The sequence below is a fragment of the Pagrus pagrus genome (genome assembly GCF_965226575.1).
Source record: "Pagrus pagrus genome assembly, chromosome: 16".
NCBI lineage: Eukaryota > Metazoa > Chordata > Actinopteri > Spariformes > Sparidae > Pagrus > Pagrus pagrus.
Window position 1 is genome coordinate 1,414,280 of NC_140200.1, and position 18,937 is coordinate 1,433,216.

Sequence of the window (18,937 nt, forward strand, 5' to 3'; positions counted from 1 at the left end):
GCTGAATCCATTTACCTTCACCTCCAGCAGCCGGGCTCAGCTCCGACACCGCCGGGGTTGTTCCTGAATCATTTCACTAAAACGTTTTTCAGCTAACGGCAAAGAAAACCTTCATTCAGCTTCACAGTCAAAATATTACATTTACTTTGAGAGTCAGAGGATTTAATGTTTTGCAGTTTGAGGTGGACGACAGACACAGAGCGGCGTGACCGTCCAGCGATGGTCTGACAGGTCCACCCTCCTGTTGGTTCTGTCAGCGTGTGCCGGTGCAGCAGCAGCAGCAGCTGGAGTCATTTCGAGTGACAGCTGATTGACAGCTGCGGGATTCTTCGAAATGATGCAGGAGCACCCCGAGTGACAGAACCTGTTGTCAAGTTCTTGTGCGGTTTGGACAGAGAGCAGGACCGTCGGGCCGGAGCTGGCAGGAGGCCACGACTCAGGCAGCGACCAACATGTGACCGCTGCACCGTCTGCTGCACGGCAACAGGACAACAGGTGAGGAAGAAGCAGCGAGCAACATCTGGATCTGCAGGAGGTTTTTATAACAGCTCACTAATCAAAGACTGTTAGATTGAGATTTGGTCGTCAGGTCCAGATGCAGGACAAGAAAACAAAGTGTTCAGTCTGGAGTTCACCGGCTTTATTTTTGTTTTATTCAACCAGCTTCTTCTGACTTCTTCGTAAAAACGTCCTGCCGCACTGAAAGCAACGCGCTGTCTGTACGGTCAGAAGTATTTGGACACGCTGTCACTGCAGCCACATGTGACAGCTGAACACTGCGACCCAATCACCTCCTGGTCCCGACACTCCCCTGTTCACATGTCCTGACAGGAACTCACTGTAGGTTTGTGAACTGTGAGCCGCCTCAGTGGAAATACAAAGTCGGCCCGAGATGAAAACGACCTGATAAATGTGTGAGATGTGAACTGAGCGCTCGCTGAAGACGAAACTATGGACTGTTGGTTCTGCAGAGAGTGAACCAGGCACTTATCTTCACAGCTCACACTCGTTCAAGGGCAGAAATGTGATCTTTTTAAAATATAAACTTAGAAAACTAATATTTAGATCATGTGCCACCATAAAAAAACATTTTGTCTCACCAGCTGGCTTTATCCAAGCCAGCTAGCTCGACCCACCTTGACGTACCTGTTCTTTGCTTCCTTGAAGGTCGGTGCTGTTGAAATCGACGAACGGCGGAAATTCGCGACGCGAAACGAACGCAAAGAGATTTCGGTTGTTCGAGTTTTGCACACACACACAGACACACTCACACCTTTGTCTCCTACCTCAGGTCGTCTTGTCCTGGACTCGATCCCTTGACTCCAGATCACCAGTCGGCGTCCTTCACCACTGGACCATCTTCAGCGCTGATGGACACGAACAACCAGAGAGAGAAGAAGATCAGACTGAGGGACGAGTCTGCACATCCAGTCCACCTTCATCCACCTGGAGAGGAAACTCTGGATGGAACTTTCTCTGAGTTTAATCCTTGAATCTTGTTGTTGAGATGTCTTCAGTGTCAAACAGGATCTTCCTGTCCTGTTGTCCCAAATAGTCCAGTGGTCAAGACTCTGAGCTTTGGTCCAGGTGACCTGGGTTCAGTTCCAGCTTTGGCAAAAGAAACAGAATAACTGCTCTCTGTTTATTAATTTGAATCCACAACTTCTTTGTCACGAACGTTCCTCTGAAGCGACACAACTTCCTGAGGAGTCTGGAGGCGACCAGGTTTCAGGTCTTTGTGTGGCAGAGATGCATTTACTGAGCTGTGCTGATGTCCTGAAGCGTGGAGGGCAAACATCCCTGCTGTTTTTAATTTAAGGCGTCTAAAAGTTTCTGGGTCTCAGCACGTTCGTGACAAAGAAGTTGTGGATTCAAAAGGTCATCTGGACCAAAGCTCAGAGTCTTGACCACTGGACTATTTGGGACAACAGGACAGGAGGATCCTGTTTGACACTGAAGACATCTCAACAACAAGATTCAAGGATTAAACTCAGAGAAAGTTCAGAGCAGAAAGTGGTCCATCCAAAGTTTCCTCTCCAGGTCTGATCTTCTTCTCTCTCTGGTTGTTTGTGTCCATCAGCGCTGAAGATGGTCCAGTGGTGAAGGACGCCGACTGGTGACCTGGAGTCGAGGGATCGAGTCCAGGACAAGACGACCTGAGGTAGGAGACAAAGGTGTGAGTGTGTCTGTGTGTGTGTGTGTGCAAAACTCCAACAACCGAAATCTCTTTGCGTTCGTTTCGCGTCGCGAATTCCCCCCGTTTGTCGATTTCAACAGCACCGACCTTCAAGGAAGCAAAGAACAGGTACATCAAGGTGGGTCGAGCTAGCTGGCTTGGATAAAGCCAGCTGGTGAGACAAAATGTTTTTTTATGGTGGTACATGATCTAAATATTAGTTTTCTAAGTTTATATTTTAAAAAGATCACATTTCTGCCCTTGAACGAGTGTGAGCTGTGAAAAATCAGCGCCTGGTTCACTCTCTGCAGAACCAACAGTCCATAGTTTCATCTTCAGCGAGCGCTCAGTTCACATCTCACACATTTATCAGGTCGTTTTCATCTCGGGCCGACTTCGTATTTCCACTGAGGCGGCTCACAGTTCACAAACCTACAGTGAGTTCCTGTCAGGACATGTGAACAGGGGAGTGTCGGGACCAGGAGGTGATTGGGTCGCAGTGTTCAGCTGTCACATGTGGCTGCAGTGACAGCGTGTCCAAATACTTCTGAACATACAGACAGCGCGTTGCTTTCAGTGCGGCAGGACGTTTTTACGAAGAAGTCAGAAGAAGCTGGTTGAATAAAACAAAAATAAAGCCGGTGAACTCCAGACTGAACACTTTGTTTTCTTGTCCTGCATCTGGACCTGACGACCAAATCTCAATCTAACAGTCTTTGATTAGTGAGCTGTTATAAAAACCTCCTGCAGATCCAGATGTTGCTCGCTGCTTCTTCCTCACCTGTTGTCCTGTTGGCGTGCAGCAGAGCTCTGTGAGTCGGTGACATGAATTCATGACCCGTGTGGACTCGTGGTTCGTGTCAGTGAGTGTGATAGTGATGGAGTGATTGTTAACTGCATTTTGAACCGTGAAGACGTGCTAGGTGCCGCTACCTGCAGCCTTTGCTATGCTTATTGAAGTCAGGTGAACTTCAGACTTGTTGAACAGATTGTTTTCTTCAGGTCGCCCTGTATGCAGAGGATAATGTGATGTATCCCGCTACAGATCGCAGGTGTAACACATAAGTACACAAAAGTATGTGGACGGGGATGTTTGGTAGCCAACAGGTTTCAGGTGCTTTGTGGCAGGTTTGTCGACTGTCTCCAGAGAAAACTTTAAAAAGTTCACAGAAATAACTTCTCACTTCATGAAACACTTTGCTGGATCAGACTCCTACTGCTGAGAATTCAAGTCCCCTCACAATCTAAAATCTTTTCAAAGTGACTGATGATACTGCAGATCAGAGTGGAGGCTTCACTGGCTGCAGACACTCAGAGACAGACGCTCCTCCGGGACGTAATGGACCAGCTCAACAGGCTTCGTCACTTCCCCGCTACACCTGCCATCTTACATCATCATCAACCCTGCACCACCCATGTGTTTCATCCTTTGAGGACTGAGCCTGGTGGCCCTGTTTCATTAAAGACAGTCACATGGAAGTAGGTCTGTGTGAGAGAGAGGCTCAGAGAAACATGTAGTTGGACATCGTGAAGACAGTGGACGAGATCTTCGACGAGTGACGGAGAAAATTAACCCCTGCTGACGTCATCAACGTGAGGAGGTCTGTGAGGTGTTTCAGAACGAACCACAGTCCTGCAGGACGTTCACAGACGCACCGACGACAGTTCAGTTCAACATGTAACACGTCCTGTTGATCTTAAATAAATATAATATCCAGAGCTTCAGAGCCGTCAGTTAACAGAGAGACGTGCTGCATCACACACACCTGACGATGCACCTCATTCAAGTCTGATAAATAATAAATAAGAAAGAATTATATGAGTCAAATTCATGTTTAATGTGTAGGTCTGTGAATTATCTCATGCTGTATTCAGACTGAAAGAAAAGGAAAATACAAGAATACATTTATGTTCAGTGGCAAGAAGCAAAAAGTTAGTTTATTTTGTTCATTTTCCATCTTATAAAAACACGAATACACTGGTAGATATACAATAAATTAACTTAATGCTGTCTAGCTTCAGAAAAACAAACAAACAAACAAATTAACTAAACAGGACCGAAAAGGTTTTATATTATTATTATTATATTATATTTGTCAGCTGCCTTTAACTTCCACGCAGGGGGCTGTACGACCCAAAACTTCCCTCCCAAAACTAAAAAAGACGAACAAACTGAACTAACAGACGAATCCACAAAAACAGGACGACGAGGCCTCCGCCAAAGAAACACTTAGCAACGACAGTGAGAAGGAAACTCTGACGGTCTGGAAGAGAGAGCTCCTTCTCCCTGAACCTCCCCCACATATGGGCCGGGCTTAATTACCTGATCAGGAACACCTGAGTGAGGAGGAGGAGAGTGTGTATGAAGATCCAGACCTTCTGGAGGAATAAACACCTGGAGTCTCTTCAGATTCTGTTCTGATCCGGAGCCGTTTACTGAAGGAGGACGAGGAACTTTAAAAAGTGGATTTATCTTCAGTCCTGTTTATCGACCTGACTGCAGCAGTGATCGGCGGAGGTGATGCTCTGTGAATAACACAATGTAAAAATATTCTTACTGTTCGTCTAAAGTGACGAGAGCAAAGAGAAAATGTACCAAGAGAGAAACACATTCAAATACAATATATAATATAGCTGAAAGCATCGTGAAGGGTTCAGTATAAAGCTGCACCTGCAGGATTTCTGTGCTTCATTCTGCACAAACTCCTTGCAAGAAAATAAAGTTAGGAGTCGGTGAAAATGACCCGGAGCTGAAGCTGAAACACAGTTTCACCAAGGCTGAACCTCTTTGTTCGAATTAAAGTGAAACAAATGAAATAAAAACAGCTGAGATTGGACTGTGCGTCCTCACAGAGTCTCTGCTGTGAGGACGCGTTTGTCTCCGTCTGCTGTCCATTAAAACACCAACACAGTTAACGACACCATCGTCCTGCAGGTTAATACTTCAACACGTCTTTAGTAACTCAGATGTGTCATCGTCAGTCTGCTGAGGGAGATTTAGTGACAACTTTAAGGTCTTGACATTCACACATTGTAAAACACATACTGTTAAACGACCAACCTTTCCCCTTAAAGCTGCACTGGGAGGGACCTTCACGTGTTGAATTAACGGCCCAGCTTCTGTAAATCAGCCTGCAGCTCGTCTTCCTGCTCCGTCGGCTCGTTTGTAGCTCGTGGCCACATTTCTATTCATGTTTAAGGCTGTTGGGCTGAGAGTTTTTGTGTTTTACAGCAGTTAGAAAATTGTTTCTGATCAATATGTTGACAGATAATCGGTGGCTGCAGGTCTGAATGAAGTGCTGTTTTCTCATTAGTGAATATTAGCAGAGGGAAAAGCTGTTCCCCAAATCCACAGCACCCAGCAGCTGTGTGCAGTATTTATTATAATGACAGAAGCACAATGTTTGGATTGTTGCTGATAATTGATATCATTTTGGCAGATAGCGGATTATGAGTGCATGAATGCAGAGAACATGTCGCCTCTCTCTCTCTCTCTCTCTCTATATATATATATATATATATATATGTATTGTATAATAAACTTATTATTCTGCATTTGCGTTGTATTGTCTCACTTGCATTCATCAGCAGCACCGACACGACAAAAACAGCAACAGTAGTAGAAATAACGACGCACACAACAGCCACTAAAGCAGCAACAATAAAACACAGAAAGTCGTCGCAGCAGCTGAACTTCTCTGTTTCTCTGCTTCTGATGCAAAAACAACAGCAAGAGTTCATGTTTATTCATGACGCCGACAAAGGAGGAGCAGAAAAACCCTCGAGCAACACAACGTTTAGAGGAGACTGTGTGTGTGTGTGTGTGTGTGTGTGTGTGTGTGTGTGTGGTGTGTGTGTGTGTGTGTGTGTGTGTGTGTGTGTGTGTGTGTGTGTGTGTGTGCGTGCAGTGACGTCTTTCAGATTCACGTCTGTGAATGAAATCTGGCAGGTTTTCATTTCCTCTTGAGTTTATTGCACATTCAAAAGTAAAAGCTGCATGTGTGTGTGTGTGTGTGTGTGTGTGTGTGTGTATGTGTGTGCGTGTGTGTGTGTGTGTGTGTGTGTGCGTGCGTGTGTGTGTGTTATATGACTGTTAGTATAGATGAGTGGATCATCATCTAAAGTAACCATATTCCCAATACTAACAACCATTTTGACACCTGACAGTTTTCCTGCATTTCTTAAAGCTGCACTTATAATTATTTGTATATTAAAGCAGCTACGATGAACTTTTATCGTGTTGATTTTGGCGCCCCCTGTGGACAAACGCTGTACGATCACCGCCGCCTCGTGTCTAAAGATCTTGATCTGCTGCGTGTGCTTACTTTGGATGCGAGTCAAAGAAAACCGACGCAGCTCACAGATTTGATTGTTTGGTAATAGTCTTTTTTACCAAACAATCAAACGAGGAAACAGGGTGTGCTAACATGCTAACATGCTAACTGATAGGGGGTTTAGGACAACAGACGGCAGCACTGTATAAAGCAGCTGTTCTGCTGCTGTCAGAAACACCGGTATCCTCTGCTGCACCACCAGACAGAGCAGCTTCACTCCTCAGGCTGAGACGCCTCGATTCAGTTTAACTTTCAGAAACCGACTCAGGGACAGGCAATAAGAATATCTGTAACTATACAGGAATAGACAATCTTGGCACTGATGGTCATCAGTATCAAACTGAGACTGTTTATAACTAGTTGAAGTTCCTTATAGGACGTTTGAAGCATTAATTTGTGTTAATCTGTTTATTACTCTGTGTTCTGACGTCACCGTGCAGCACAGCAGTCTTTACCTTTCTGTGACTTCCTTCGACAGTCGTGTGCAGAATGGTGACTGAATTCAAATCAGTTGTATGAAAGCAAGAATTTGCATAACTCTTTCTGTCACTGTGATTCACAACAAGCCAGGAGACAAACAAACGGATCGATTTTCCTTTAAAGCTCGCCGTTGCTGGAAAGTCTCGGCTCAGATGCATCAAACTTGATTTGTGCGCTCGGTGGGAAGAAAGCTGATCAGGAGAAACCAAAGCGAGATTAGATTTTCATCATGATTGATGAAGATCGAGCTCAGCCGGTCTTTCTGATTTCTTCTAACCAGCGCTGCTAACTGTGCTCCCTCTATGCATTCAATATTTTAAACAGTCTGGAGAGGATGAGACCCTGCTGCTGAACCTCGATGCTATCGTGTGCTGCAGATAGACTGAAGTAAGAACAGAGCTGGAACACGTCACGTGTGGTTAAACCCTCTACGGCTGAGGAATGTATTTGTACGTTGCACATTTCTGCATTGAAGTGTCTAAAAACGACTCAACCTTTTCTCTACATGTTGTTGAGTTGTGTTCAACGATGTTCAAACCAGAGAAATCCTCCAGCTTCCTCGAGGTAACGCTGCGTTTCACTCGGTCGCCTCTCGCTTTGACTACAGGAGAGTCAGAGAGGAAGGACGTCGGAGAACGGGACTAACATGTAACGTTAGTCACTGATAGGTTTCATCAGCAGCAGCGAAGCGACCACAGGATTATTTGTTTGTTCGCCCCAAACAGCCAGATAACTTCACTGCACATTAGCCGTAAGCTAATGTTAGCGAGTACACCGAGTGTCTGTGAGTCTGAACAGGTGAACCTCTTTTCTGTCCCGTCTGCTCTCTGTAACGTTACGTTCATGAAGTAAAGTCCATTTCCCCTCCAGCTCCAGTCAGCAGTCAACATCACAGACCCTGGAGGTCACCTCCGGATCGCTGCTGCAGTCAGGCTGATCAACAGGAGTGAAGATAAATCCACTTCTTAATCCCACAAGTTCAAACGTAATCTCTGAGCTCTGCTCCCGTCGGGTCAGAGCAGAGTCTGATGTGACTCCAGGCGTTTCTTCCTCCAGGAGGTCTGGATCAGCACCGACCACCCACTATCAATATTTTATGCCAATTTTCAAAAAGGAGAAAAATCTTTTCTGGAATAATCAGAAGAATTATTCTGTTGAAGTCATAAACGATCGCTTCAGCGCTCTAAACATGGTCATAAATCATACCAGCTGAGCATGTTATTAGTTTATGGTGCATGTGAGCTGCTGTCAATGAACACTGGCTCCACATGTATGAGCCAAACACACTTGGCCACTGAACAAAAGCTGCAGTTCATTGTTTCTGTCAGATGTCTGCTCATTACACACAGCTCACGTCCTCGTACACATAATTAGTGACTCAAACAGAAACAAGTTGAATTCCTGATATTCTCCTGTTGTCGTGGCAGCGAGTGGACATGGAATAATTTATTCTGTTGTTAGAGACGTGAAGTAACCGTCTGACAATCATCAGTGACACTGACACACATGAACACACACTTCATCCTCTCGGTCACATCTCTGTTCACACTTTCACCACCGAATGCATCAGAGATGTTCTGATTTTTGTACTTTTTTGTCTCACTCGCTTCTGTTGAGCTGATCATGTTTGTTTTTTTCCATCATTTTTGATTTTGTGAAGTTGTGAATGAGTTGGGAGAGAAGCAGCTCCCTCATAGAAACAGCATTATGATAATAATCACCACAGCTGAAGACGTTATATTGGAAACGTCCAGCTGCATCTGTTTACATGAGCACATGAATGACTGACGTCATGAGGGTGTCGAAGGGTCGTCCCCTTTCATAGGAGGAGAAATCAACTGGAGACGAGGGGGCGGGTAACAATCAGACGTGGGGTTTCCAGGAATGGATTCAGAACCCACTTAACTGCATGATCGATGCAGAATCATGATCGAGTGCATGATGGGAGATATTTCATCTGCAGACCTGACAGGATAACAAGTGCACAAAGTGAAAAATGTTGCCTCTGGATTTCAGCATTTTCTGGCGTGTCACAGAAAAGTGACAGCTTGCCGGCTCGCTGCACCGCCGTCACCTCGGGTGTCGATTCGTCTCAAATGTGCCTCTAATGGGAGTTGGTGGCCCCGAAGCTCCCAGGTGGCTCTGCAAGCTTCCTGCTCGGTGACAAAAGCAGCAGTTAGCAGCTCTGCTGGAGACCTCTGAAGATTTATCATCAGTAAGCTGAGGAGAAACTCTATTACAGACATCTGAATACACTCAGCCACAGACGCTGCAGGTGTGGCGCATACACACATGGAGCTGCATATATGCAAGGAAATACCTCTGAAAATGCACGCGCACACACATTCACACACACAGCTCACATAATCCACCCTTCCAGATGAGTTGTGGCCTGAAGCTGCAGGTGCCTAAGAGGATCTTGGGAGAAACGCCAAACTCTGCCCGAGCGCTGGCAGCAAATCAGAGCAAACACAAATCAGCAGCAGGCAGCCGGGAGAGCGGAGATGATCCCTGCTCCGTGATCAGCACCGTTTGCTGTTGGTTTACTTTTTTATTTACTGTTTTCTCGTCTCTAACAGGCGTTTCAGAGGAGGTGAGCCGCCGCCGGGCGCTCGTTCAACTTCCTCATCGTGAGCTGGGACCTGCATCTGTTCTTCACCTGGCAGAATCCGATTAATTAAACAAGTGTTCAACGGGAAAAAATTAACTCAGACAAAATGTAATCAAACGATTCGCCAAACTCTCTTAATCTTCTTATTGTTTGCAAATTAGCTGTGGATGGCGTCGCAGCAGGTGAGCGTTCCAGGTGTCAGAGGGTCCAACTCCCACAGGAACCGACAGACGGGCCACATGTTCTCTGATGCAACACGTCCTCAGATCCAAACAACTGACTGGACTGAGTGTCCCTGACTCCCAACATGACTACTGCAACATCACCATCACAGGCTGGTTAGGTTCAGACAGGAGTTCTACCGGGTCGGGCTCGGACAATATCATGATTTGGGTTTAAAGAAGTCTGGCATTGTGTTATATTATGTGATTTATTTAGCAAAAGTTACAGTTGATTTTCATTACTGGCTCCTGATCCCGGCACCTTCATTTATCTTCCGGCATTGAAATATCTGATCCTGTCTGCTGGAGTGTGTCCTGGTCGGCCCAATAACCAGAGCAAATATCCATATTATACATTTCTGCAAACCACAGATGAGTTCCAGCTTAAAGAAACGTATCTTTAGGTTCAATGTTACATCGTTAAGAAGCTATAATTAGCTGGTGGTTTCATGCTTACAAATGTTGAAACGTCGTCTCGACAGCGGTCTCTCGCTCGGCAGAGGTCGTCCCTGTTTCAGCTTCTGAGACCTGATTCTGACGCCACAAAGACGGCTTGAAAATGTCCGACCCGTTTAAAAGACCCACTGGTTTCATGCTGTCTCTTGGCAGCTGTCTCACCTGGTTCATGAATAGGTCACAGATGTCTGAGTGGTGGAAGTGGGACTGAAGCTCATACGTGTTTCCAAAATGACAGATTTATGAATACAGAACGAGGCGTCAGCTCCAAAAAGCTTTAAAAACATGACGACAGCGTGTGTGTGTGTCTGTGTTGAGTACACACAGTTTCAGTTGACACTGAACAACTGGGCAGACAAAAGTTTGTGACGCTGCTCCGGCTGATTGCTACTGACAAACTTCCAGTTCACTGCTGATGACGTCCCACTGAGTGATTCACCAGAATATCAAACAGATGCATCTGAGAGGAAAAAAATAAAACCATCACCGAGCGCTCTGTGTGTGTGTGTGTGTGTGTGTGTGTGTGTGTCAACAACATACCTGCTGAGAGCCTAACGTGCACGTTAGCTTTAATGGATTTGGAAACATGTAGAGAGAAAAGAGTAATGACATCCAGCTCTGAAGTGTCTCCATCACTGCAACATCGGGAGCGAGTCCGTCTGAAGGTCAGAGGTCTGACGTGTCTGACGTCTGCGGTACAGCGAGAAGCACTCTGAAGAACACTGTTGACATTTGTGTGTGTGCAGACATGGCTGACCTGTGTAGAGTGCATGAGTGACACGACCGACCTTTTCCGTATGTCTCCGGCAATCTGTGAGCATCCGCCTGACAAGGTCAAACTCCTTGCAGCCGCTGGACACATAATGCATTTGGTGTTTAAAAAATGACTCCTGATCCATTCTCCTCCTGCTCCTCCTCCTCCTCCTCCACCTCCACCTCCTCTTCCTCCTCCTCCTCCTCCTCCTCCTCCTCCTCCTCCGTCCACCTCGCTCTGTTTCCATCTGTTTCATCACCGGAGATAAAGGAGGAAGCTTTTAGCATGCAGGTCCTGTGGGAGTCGGACCTTTCGCCTCGTCAAGCATGATTACATTTTCCCACCCAAGTATGTGATTGTTGGTGTAAAATAACTGCAGTTAAGCGTGTGGATCTGCTGCCGTCCTTCATCATGCATGATGGACTTGGAAGCTGAAGTAGGAAAAAAAAAACCTGAAGCCATTTGTAGCTCGATATTTTAGCATTTAATGTCTTTCTAGCTGATTGCAGACTGGACGGAAGAAGCTAACAGAAGAGAGCGGCTGAGTCTGGATCTTTAACAACCAACCGTGAACACTGAGAGGACTCACACACACACTGTCGACCTGTACCACATGTCGTACGTAATATCCTGAAGCCTGAGTGTGAGTGAGAAGCAGGCTCATCTTCTCATTCGCTTACATACAGTCAGAATCCTTCCTGAGGCTCGTCTGCTGTGATCAGTCTGCAGAAGCCCCGAGATCAGTCTTCACTGGAGCTGCTGAGCTAGCAGAGTTAGCATCAGGTAGTTCAGCTGAGCTAACAGTGGTAGCATGCACGAGCTCGACCGACCGTTGAGGGTGTGAATAACGACTTTCACCGGACGAGCTGTCTGGAGACGTTTTTATTTCTGTTTTTGTTGTTTTTGACATTTTAAAATAAATTCAGACATGAAGTTTTCTGAGAATAAAAGTTACAACTCTGAGAGACGAAGTTCAAGTTTCAAGTAGAAAGCAGATAAAACTCTTCTTCTGAGAATAACATCAAATTTCTAGCAGATCACCTTCAAAATGTCAAAGTCAGGAGGAGATGATGACTGAGCCTGACTTTATATCATCAGGAGGAGATGATGGCTGAGCCTGACTTTATATCATCAGGAGGAGACGATGGCTGAGCCTGACTTTATATCATCAGGAGGAGACGATGACTGAGCCTGACTTTATATCATCAGGAGGAGACGATGGCTGAGCCTGACTTTATATCATCAGGAGGAGACGATGGCTGAGCCTGACTTTATATCATCAGGAGGAGACGATGGCTGAGCCTGACTTTATATCATCAGGAGGAGACGATGGCTGAGCCTGACTTTATATCATCAGGAGGAGACGATGACTGAGCCTGACTTTATATCATCAGGAGGAGATGATGACTGAGCCTGACTTTACATCATCAGGAGGAGACGATGACTGAGCCTGACTTTACATCATCAGGAGGAGACGATGGCTGAGCCTGACTTTACATCATCAGGAGGAGACGATGGCTGAGCCTGACTTTATATCATCAGGAGGAGACGATGACTGAGCCTGACTATATATCATCAGGAGGAGATGATGACTGAGCCTGACGTGAACTGTTCCTGTTCCATAGGTGTGATGAACCTGAAGTGATGCGTTCAGACTCCAGATTTAAAAACTCTGCTACGCTGTGAAACAGTCGACATTATGTGAACTGACTGAAAAGGGCTTGAATGTAACAGACGCTCATCTGAATGTAAAATAATATGATCATTTATATGCAAATGTCCTGCGGCTTTAAATATTCATTGATTTATGCATATAAATTAATCACATTTAACATCAGTCACCAAACGGCTGTTCTTCCTGATACATTCCCGATGTCAGAGCCGGGGGTTACGTATTGTATCTGCAGTGCATTAATCACATGGATCAACACACAGCTCTCAGTAGTTGTAGTGGCCACTTGAGCAGCTCCCAGCACGTCTCCCTGAGTATTACATGGAAATGACAGCGTCGAGTGTTAGTTGTTGAAATGAACGAGCTGCAGAACGTCTCCCTCGTCGTCTCTCATCCGTCCGTCCGGCTGATTTATTTTTATTCTCACCCTGTCTTTTTATCTGTGCTCCTGCAGATGGAGACGAGGAAGCGTCTGGCCAAGATCGTGTTGGTGTTCGTGGGCCTGTTCGCCCTGTGCTGGTTCCCCAACCACGTGCTCTACATGTACCGCTCCTTCCACTACCACCAGATGGATCTGTCGCTGGCTCACCTCGTCATCACCCTGCTGGCCAGAGTCCTCAGCTTCTCCTCGTCCTGCGTGAACCCCTTCGCCCTCTACCTGCTCAGTGAGAGCTTCCGCCGACACTTCAACAGGTTAGAGTCTCTGGATGCTGCCATGCTTCAGTCGCCCTTAACTTTGTCCACTGATAATACTGGATGTAGATGAACAGGCCTTAACATGTAAAATATTGAAAACATGCAGCGAGCGAATGCTTGAACAATTCTTTATTTATTGACTGTGCCTGGAAAATGGAAATAAGAAGATATGACGCTGCCTCAGGGATAAGATCAAGACAGCTGAGACAGGCTGCTGCTCAGTATTGGCAGGGTGTTGCTCATGTTTTGCAGTCAGTGTACAGACGACGATAAACTGCAATTGTAGACTAATCTAAACTTTCCAGAAGGCTGAACATTTGTCGAACTGTGAGCACTCAGAGAAAGATTCAGGAGGACGCTGAATACTTCATTTGCTGCTGTAAATGGGCTCCATAACGCCGCCGCAGACCGGAGTAATCATGGCCTCGTCATTTTCTAAATCTTCTTTTGAGTGCTCCCACTTCCACTGAGCATCCTGAAACTTATCATTATTCTGCCTCGGCAGGATGGAAACTCTTCAAAACTTCACGCTAACTCTGGCACAATCCCTCCAAACTCTGCGACTGTCACAGCGAGACACGGTAACCCGGGGATGAGCTTTGTGCTTCATTTGGGTCAGATTTACAGGCAAATCCTGACGCTGAGCAGAGAACAGGCAGGGAAATAAAACGCACCTCTGGGGAGTAATTATAATGTGGCTGTAGCATGAAGCGCGCAGTAATTCACCTGTCTTTGGATTTATTTCTCATTACTGAAAGTGAAGTTTCATCTGAACTTAGTTATTTGTTCATTAACAATCTTTATTTCCCTGTTTCTGAGGGTCGTGACTGTTGGGAAAAATAAAATCAGTCCCCACACACCGTCGAGTATGACTCTCTGTTGGGGACAGTACATGGACTTGTGTTTAATTCCTGGAGACGTCCTTCATCTACCAATGACCTCTGCCTCACCCTCACACTTACACTAACTTTAAAACTGCAGCCTAAAGTTTCAGACGTACGTTCTGGTGGTTTGTGTTTCGCCCCCGTAACGAAGGCTGCAATTAACAATTCTATTATTTATCAAGTAATCTGCAGATTATGTTCTTAACTGATCATCAAAATGTGAAAAAAGTGAAAAATTAAAAGAGAAAAATCTCCACTAAAATCTCTCAGAGCCCAAGATGACATCTTTAAATTGCTGCTTTGTCACAACGACAATCCAAAACCAAAATTAATTGCTTTAATTTCCATACAGATGGGATACGAGAGCGGCTCTGCACCGTGGCCGGAGACTGAACATTATGTTGACTTGTTTGGGAACAGTATAACATCATATCAGGCCGGTCGTACGTCAGAACAAATAACTAATAATAATAACCGACCTTTGGCTTTTGACTCAGGACGCACTCGTGACTTTGATTTTGCGTCAGATTCCTGCTCAGAGCGCTCTAACGTTAAATCAACATTGTAACAGTTAACATATTTTCGTGTCATCGGTCACGGAGGCTTCGTGCTGGTCCAACTTCGTTCACTGGGTTCTGGTTCTTGCTCCTCAAAACGTTCTCCTCCTGCTGGTCAGAAGTTAGCAGCGCTCTGTCTTGCAACCGACGAGGAGCAGATGATAAAGTTACCAATGACTCTTCTCGTTGACTAAAACTTGGGTCGGCTCTGAGGGGGCGGCACCAGTAAAGGGCCTTGCAGATACTTTGTGAACCTGCTTAACTCCTTCTTCTTCTTCTTCTTCTTCTTCTTCTTCTTCTTCTTCTTCTTCAGTCAGCTGCGATGTGGTCGAGGTCCCCGCCCCGAGCGCCAGGCCAGCTACCTGCACAGCACCTCCCACATACGCCTCACCTCCATCAAGAAGACCACGCCCACCGCCGCCATCATTGCTCCCTCAGCCAACGGCAACTCCAGCAGACAGGAAGTTGCTCTGTGACGAGGGGTTGTGAGTCCGCGATGTTCGGCTCCTCCTCGTCCTGCAAACTCCTGCAGCTGTGAGACCAGGCGGGTTGTTTTGGTGCCAAGTGTCGACTGCGTGCATGTGTAGAGGAAACTGTACGGACCTCGTACCGGTTGAATGATTGTACCAAATCAGACTTGATCGTCCTCAACGACAAAAAGTGCCTCTTGGAAATACAAGGTCAGACATCAAGGGGAAGAACAAACCCAACGCTTCACTTTTCTAATTCTTCAGATACCTTGAGATATGTTTGTAGAAGTTAAACCTGCAGTTTAAGTTTTAACAAATGTCCAACACTGAGAGGACAGACAGCCTTGTTGACAGCATGGTGATAGCATGTCTGCTGCGAAAGCTTGTTTCTCTGTGCTAAGTTGCTGGAATGCTCATCATCGATTGATCTGAAAAGCCGTTTTCTTCTATTTGTCGACACTGTTTTGATCCACAGGGATTTTTGTCTGCTGCCTCTCAATGAGGAGGACCAGACACAGAACAAAACGAGTGAATCGACCGCTCATCCAAGGACATTTCAGAGAACGCATGGAGCTGCTGGAGGATTGAAAGTTTGACCTTCCAGTTACGGGACGGTCTCTCTCTCTCTCTGACTCCTGCTACGACTACTTTGGAGATGAATGGATGCGTTTGTAGCCGTTAAAAACTACCCAAAGCCTTGTAAACCAAAATCTCTTCTGTGGAGGAAAACCTCTTTGGTAAATGTTTGGTTTGTTGTTTCTGTTACTCTGTGTCCACCAGGTGCGACTCTGTTTGATAGCTGACGGCTCGATCAGATTGTTGTGGAAGGTGTTCTCGTTCATGATGAAAACAACGGGAGCTCTCTTTTCGCTCTTTTGCATGAGATTGCCCATCGAGTCTCTGTGTGGTTTGGGAACTTGCAGGATGATGGTCCATGAAAAATAATGCAAGAGTTGTGTCTAACTTCTCAGCAGGAAGTCAAACACATTCTCACTGGGTAATGGACTCCAGCAGGGTTGTGTCTTATCACTGACTCTGTTTTTCAGGGACAGATTCCAGTCCGGTGGGCTCAGTATGTTTCTCTGCTTTTAGCAAAAAATGTATCTCCGATGGCTTCGTCGAACTGTAACACAACACCAGAACAGCTGCAGCTGAGAGCGAAGCAGCACGGATGAGATTCATCGCCTCTAAAGGGCCGTTCACACCAAGAACGATGACTGTAACAGTAACTTCAAGCTGCAGCTGCCCTTAGCTAGTTAGATCGATTGGGCACCGTCACTGTATTTTCCCCAATTCATAGTTACTACCAGATTATATTGTCCACAGCGCAAGTGCATTTACAGTGTGTGCAACTTCCTTTGGCCAGTTAAACAGCACATACTCTGGGTGCTAAGTAAAGAGCGAGGCGCTAAAGGCTGGATGTACACTCACATTTATGCACAAAGCACAGCAGTGATTACCTCTCGACAGGCCGACAGCAACAGTCAGGATTTCATGCATGAAAACATCACACACACAGTTCAGAGTGAAGCAGCTGATAAATCCTGAGCTCCATCAGAGCTGTCACATAATATTTAAAGCTACAGCTTCACTGGGTTTCCTCTGTCCTGTTTCAGATTGGATTTAAGTTTATAACTACAGCTTTTAATTTAGCTGCTGTGCTGTTCGCTGCCATGTCATTACTGTGAGCATGGACACGTTTTATATTACTGAATGCAGCCTCTCTGATCATTAAAGCAGAGTCTATCTGACTGTGTGAATAATGCACCCTTTAAAAAAGCTGTAAAAAATATAGCACCGTTGACTCGACCAGGTCTACAGCGCTCTGCTGCGACGACACTTTGGGCCCTATGAAGGAATCTCTTCTATAAGATGTTAGTTAATCAAACAGACAGGGAGGCATTTTGATAAAATATGATTAAATAGAAATACTGACTGAAACTGTGATGTTGTACTCAGCTGCGATGAGCTACATTTTCCTTAAGTAACTCTCAATTTAGTACCAACAGTCCTGCTGCCTACATTTGAAGCAGAATCAGTCGTGTGTTTCATGTGTTTGGATAATCTGACCTCTGTCGGCTTCACGGCACAAGATGGCCGCCGCTGCTCACACATCGAGTGCTCTGAAAAAACATGAACAGTTTCTTTCAGATAGTCAGTGAAGGGTGTGACATGGTGAAGAGAGTTTCCTGGTGGACGCACAGACTAACAGACCATGTGTATGATTAGTGTCGGTGCTTTGTGTTGCTGCTTTGGCATGAACTAACGGCCGTTTGTGTGCACATGTATATTCAAAACAACCACAGAAGAAGATGTTGGCGTGACGTACTTCTGACTCCATTTGATGTTTTTTCTTCTTTAAAATGTTCGATGTGTTTTCAGGCATGTCCACATTTCTGTGTTTGAAAGTGATGCTTGAATCTCATTAACACACATTAATGTTCCTGTGTGAGCACACACACACACACACACACACACACACACACACACACACACACACACACACACAGAGTCCCACTGTGCTGTGAAGCGACACACTAAAGGTCGAGACAGGACAGTTTAATTACTGGCTGTCACGTCCGGCTCTTCAAACAGACGATCTGATGTAAGTGAAGCTGAAATCACAGTAGCTAGGTGGGTGTCAGAGCATCTGAACAAACCTGTTGGCTGGTCGTCGTGATCACAGGAAACAGCGGTGGAGCTGTGGGTGGCGAGACAGCTGTCGCTTCCTCAAAACTTCTGACGTGTCATTAACTGGAGGGAATGATGAAGTTTTATTTTTCATCCAATTTCGCAGACGTGACCGAGACAGACTCATTAAAGTTGAGGACAGGGTTCAGTGATTCACTCAGACACTTTGACATGATTTACCGCAGGGATTGAACCTGTCAGAAACCTCCTGATCACTCTGATAGTCTCATCAGCTTGAGTACAACAGGTCCTCTGGGAGCTGCTGGGGGAGTCGGTCCTTTACTTAAATCCACCAGGAGCTGCACAGTGTTAAAGACGGAGCCTCGTCTTTACAAAGCAAATAAGATAATCCTTCATTAATGGATTAAACATATATAAACGCTCTAATAGCTGTAGAGATGCCAGAGGCGAGGATAAAGGATTATTTCCTGGTGGTTTTTGTCAACTTGCCAACGTTGCTCACTATTTGACCAGTGCATCAACAGGAGGAAAATAATACAGGAGCTGGTTCAGAATGAATTCCCTGAATCTAACAGCTCGTCATGATCAGTCAGTAAATGACCCATTTACCATCTTGGAGTGACATCAGCTTCACAGTTTGATCAGTTGTTCTCCCTCGTTCCAAAATGCCAGCGACGATACATATATCACTGTTCCCAAAACAAAATGGAGGTAGCAGCGTTACAGCTACACACCGTTGCACATAAAACTACTTGGTTAGGGTTCGGTACTACGTTATGTAATTTAACTAAAGTTAAAAGGTCTGTTCTGCTTTTGGTTTCACACTGGACCTGAACACCGGGCTTCTGAATGAAGACCTCCTCCCTTTAAGGACTTTTTGCCTCTCGTCAAACTTTGCCTGACTTCCTCCTTTGAAGCTGTAAAAATGACTGCAGCCACAAGAGGTCGCCGCCAAACGAGAAACGCAAATATGT

The 18,937-nt window shown here is 45.6% G+C and overlaps 1 protein-coding gene across 1 annotated transcript in view; it reads left to right on the forward strand.

The window, feature by feature from the left end:
• The window catches only part of nmbr (neuromedin B receptor), a 44,575-nt gene extending 25,918 nt beyond the window's left edge, over positions 1–18,657 (forward strand). Inside the window, exons 4-5 of the mRNA XM_084376816.1 lie at positions 13,159–13,397; positions 15,155–18,657. Of these exons, the coding sequence (XP_084232942.1) occupies positions 13,159–13,397; positions 15,155–15,317 (402 nt within the window). The 3' untranslated portion in view covers positions 15,318–18,657. The remainder of the gene's footprint in view (positions 1–13,158; positions 13,398–15,154) is intronic.
• Positions 18,658–18,937: the final 280 nt, after the last annotated feature.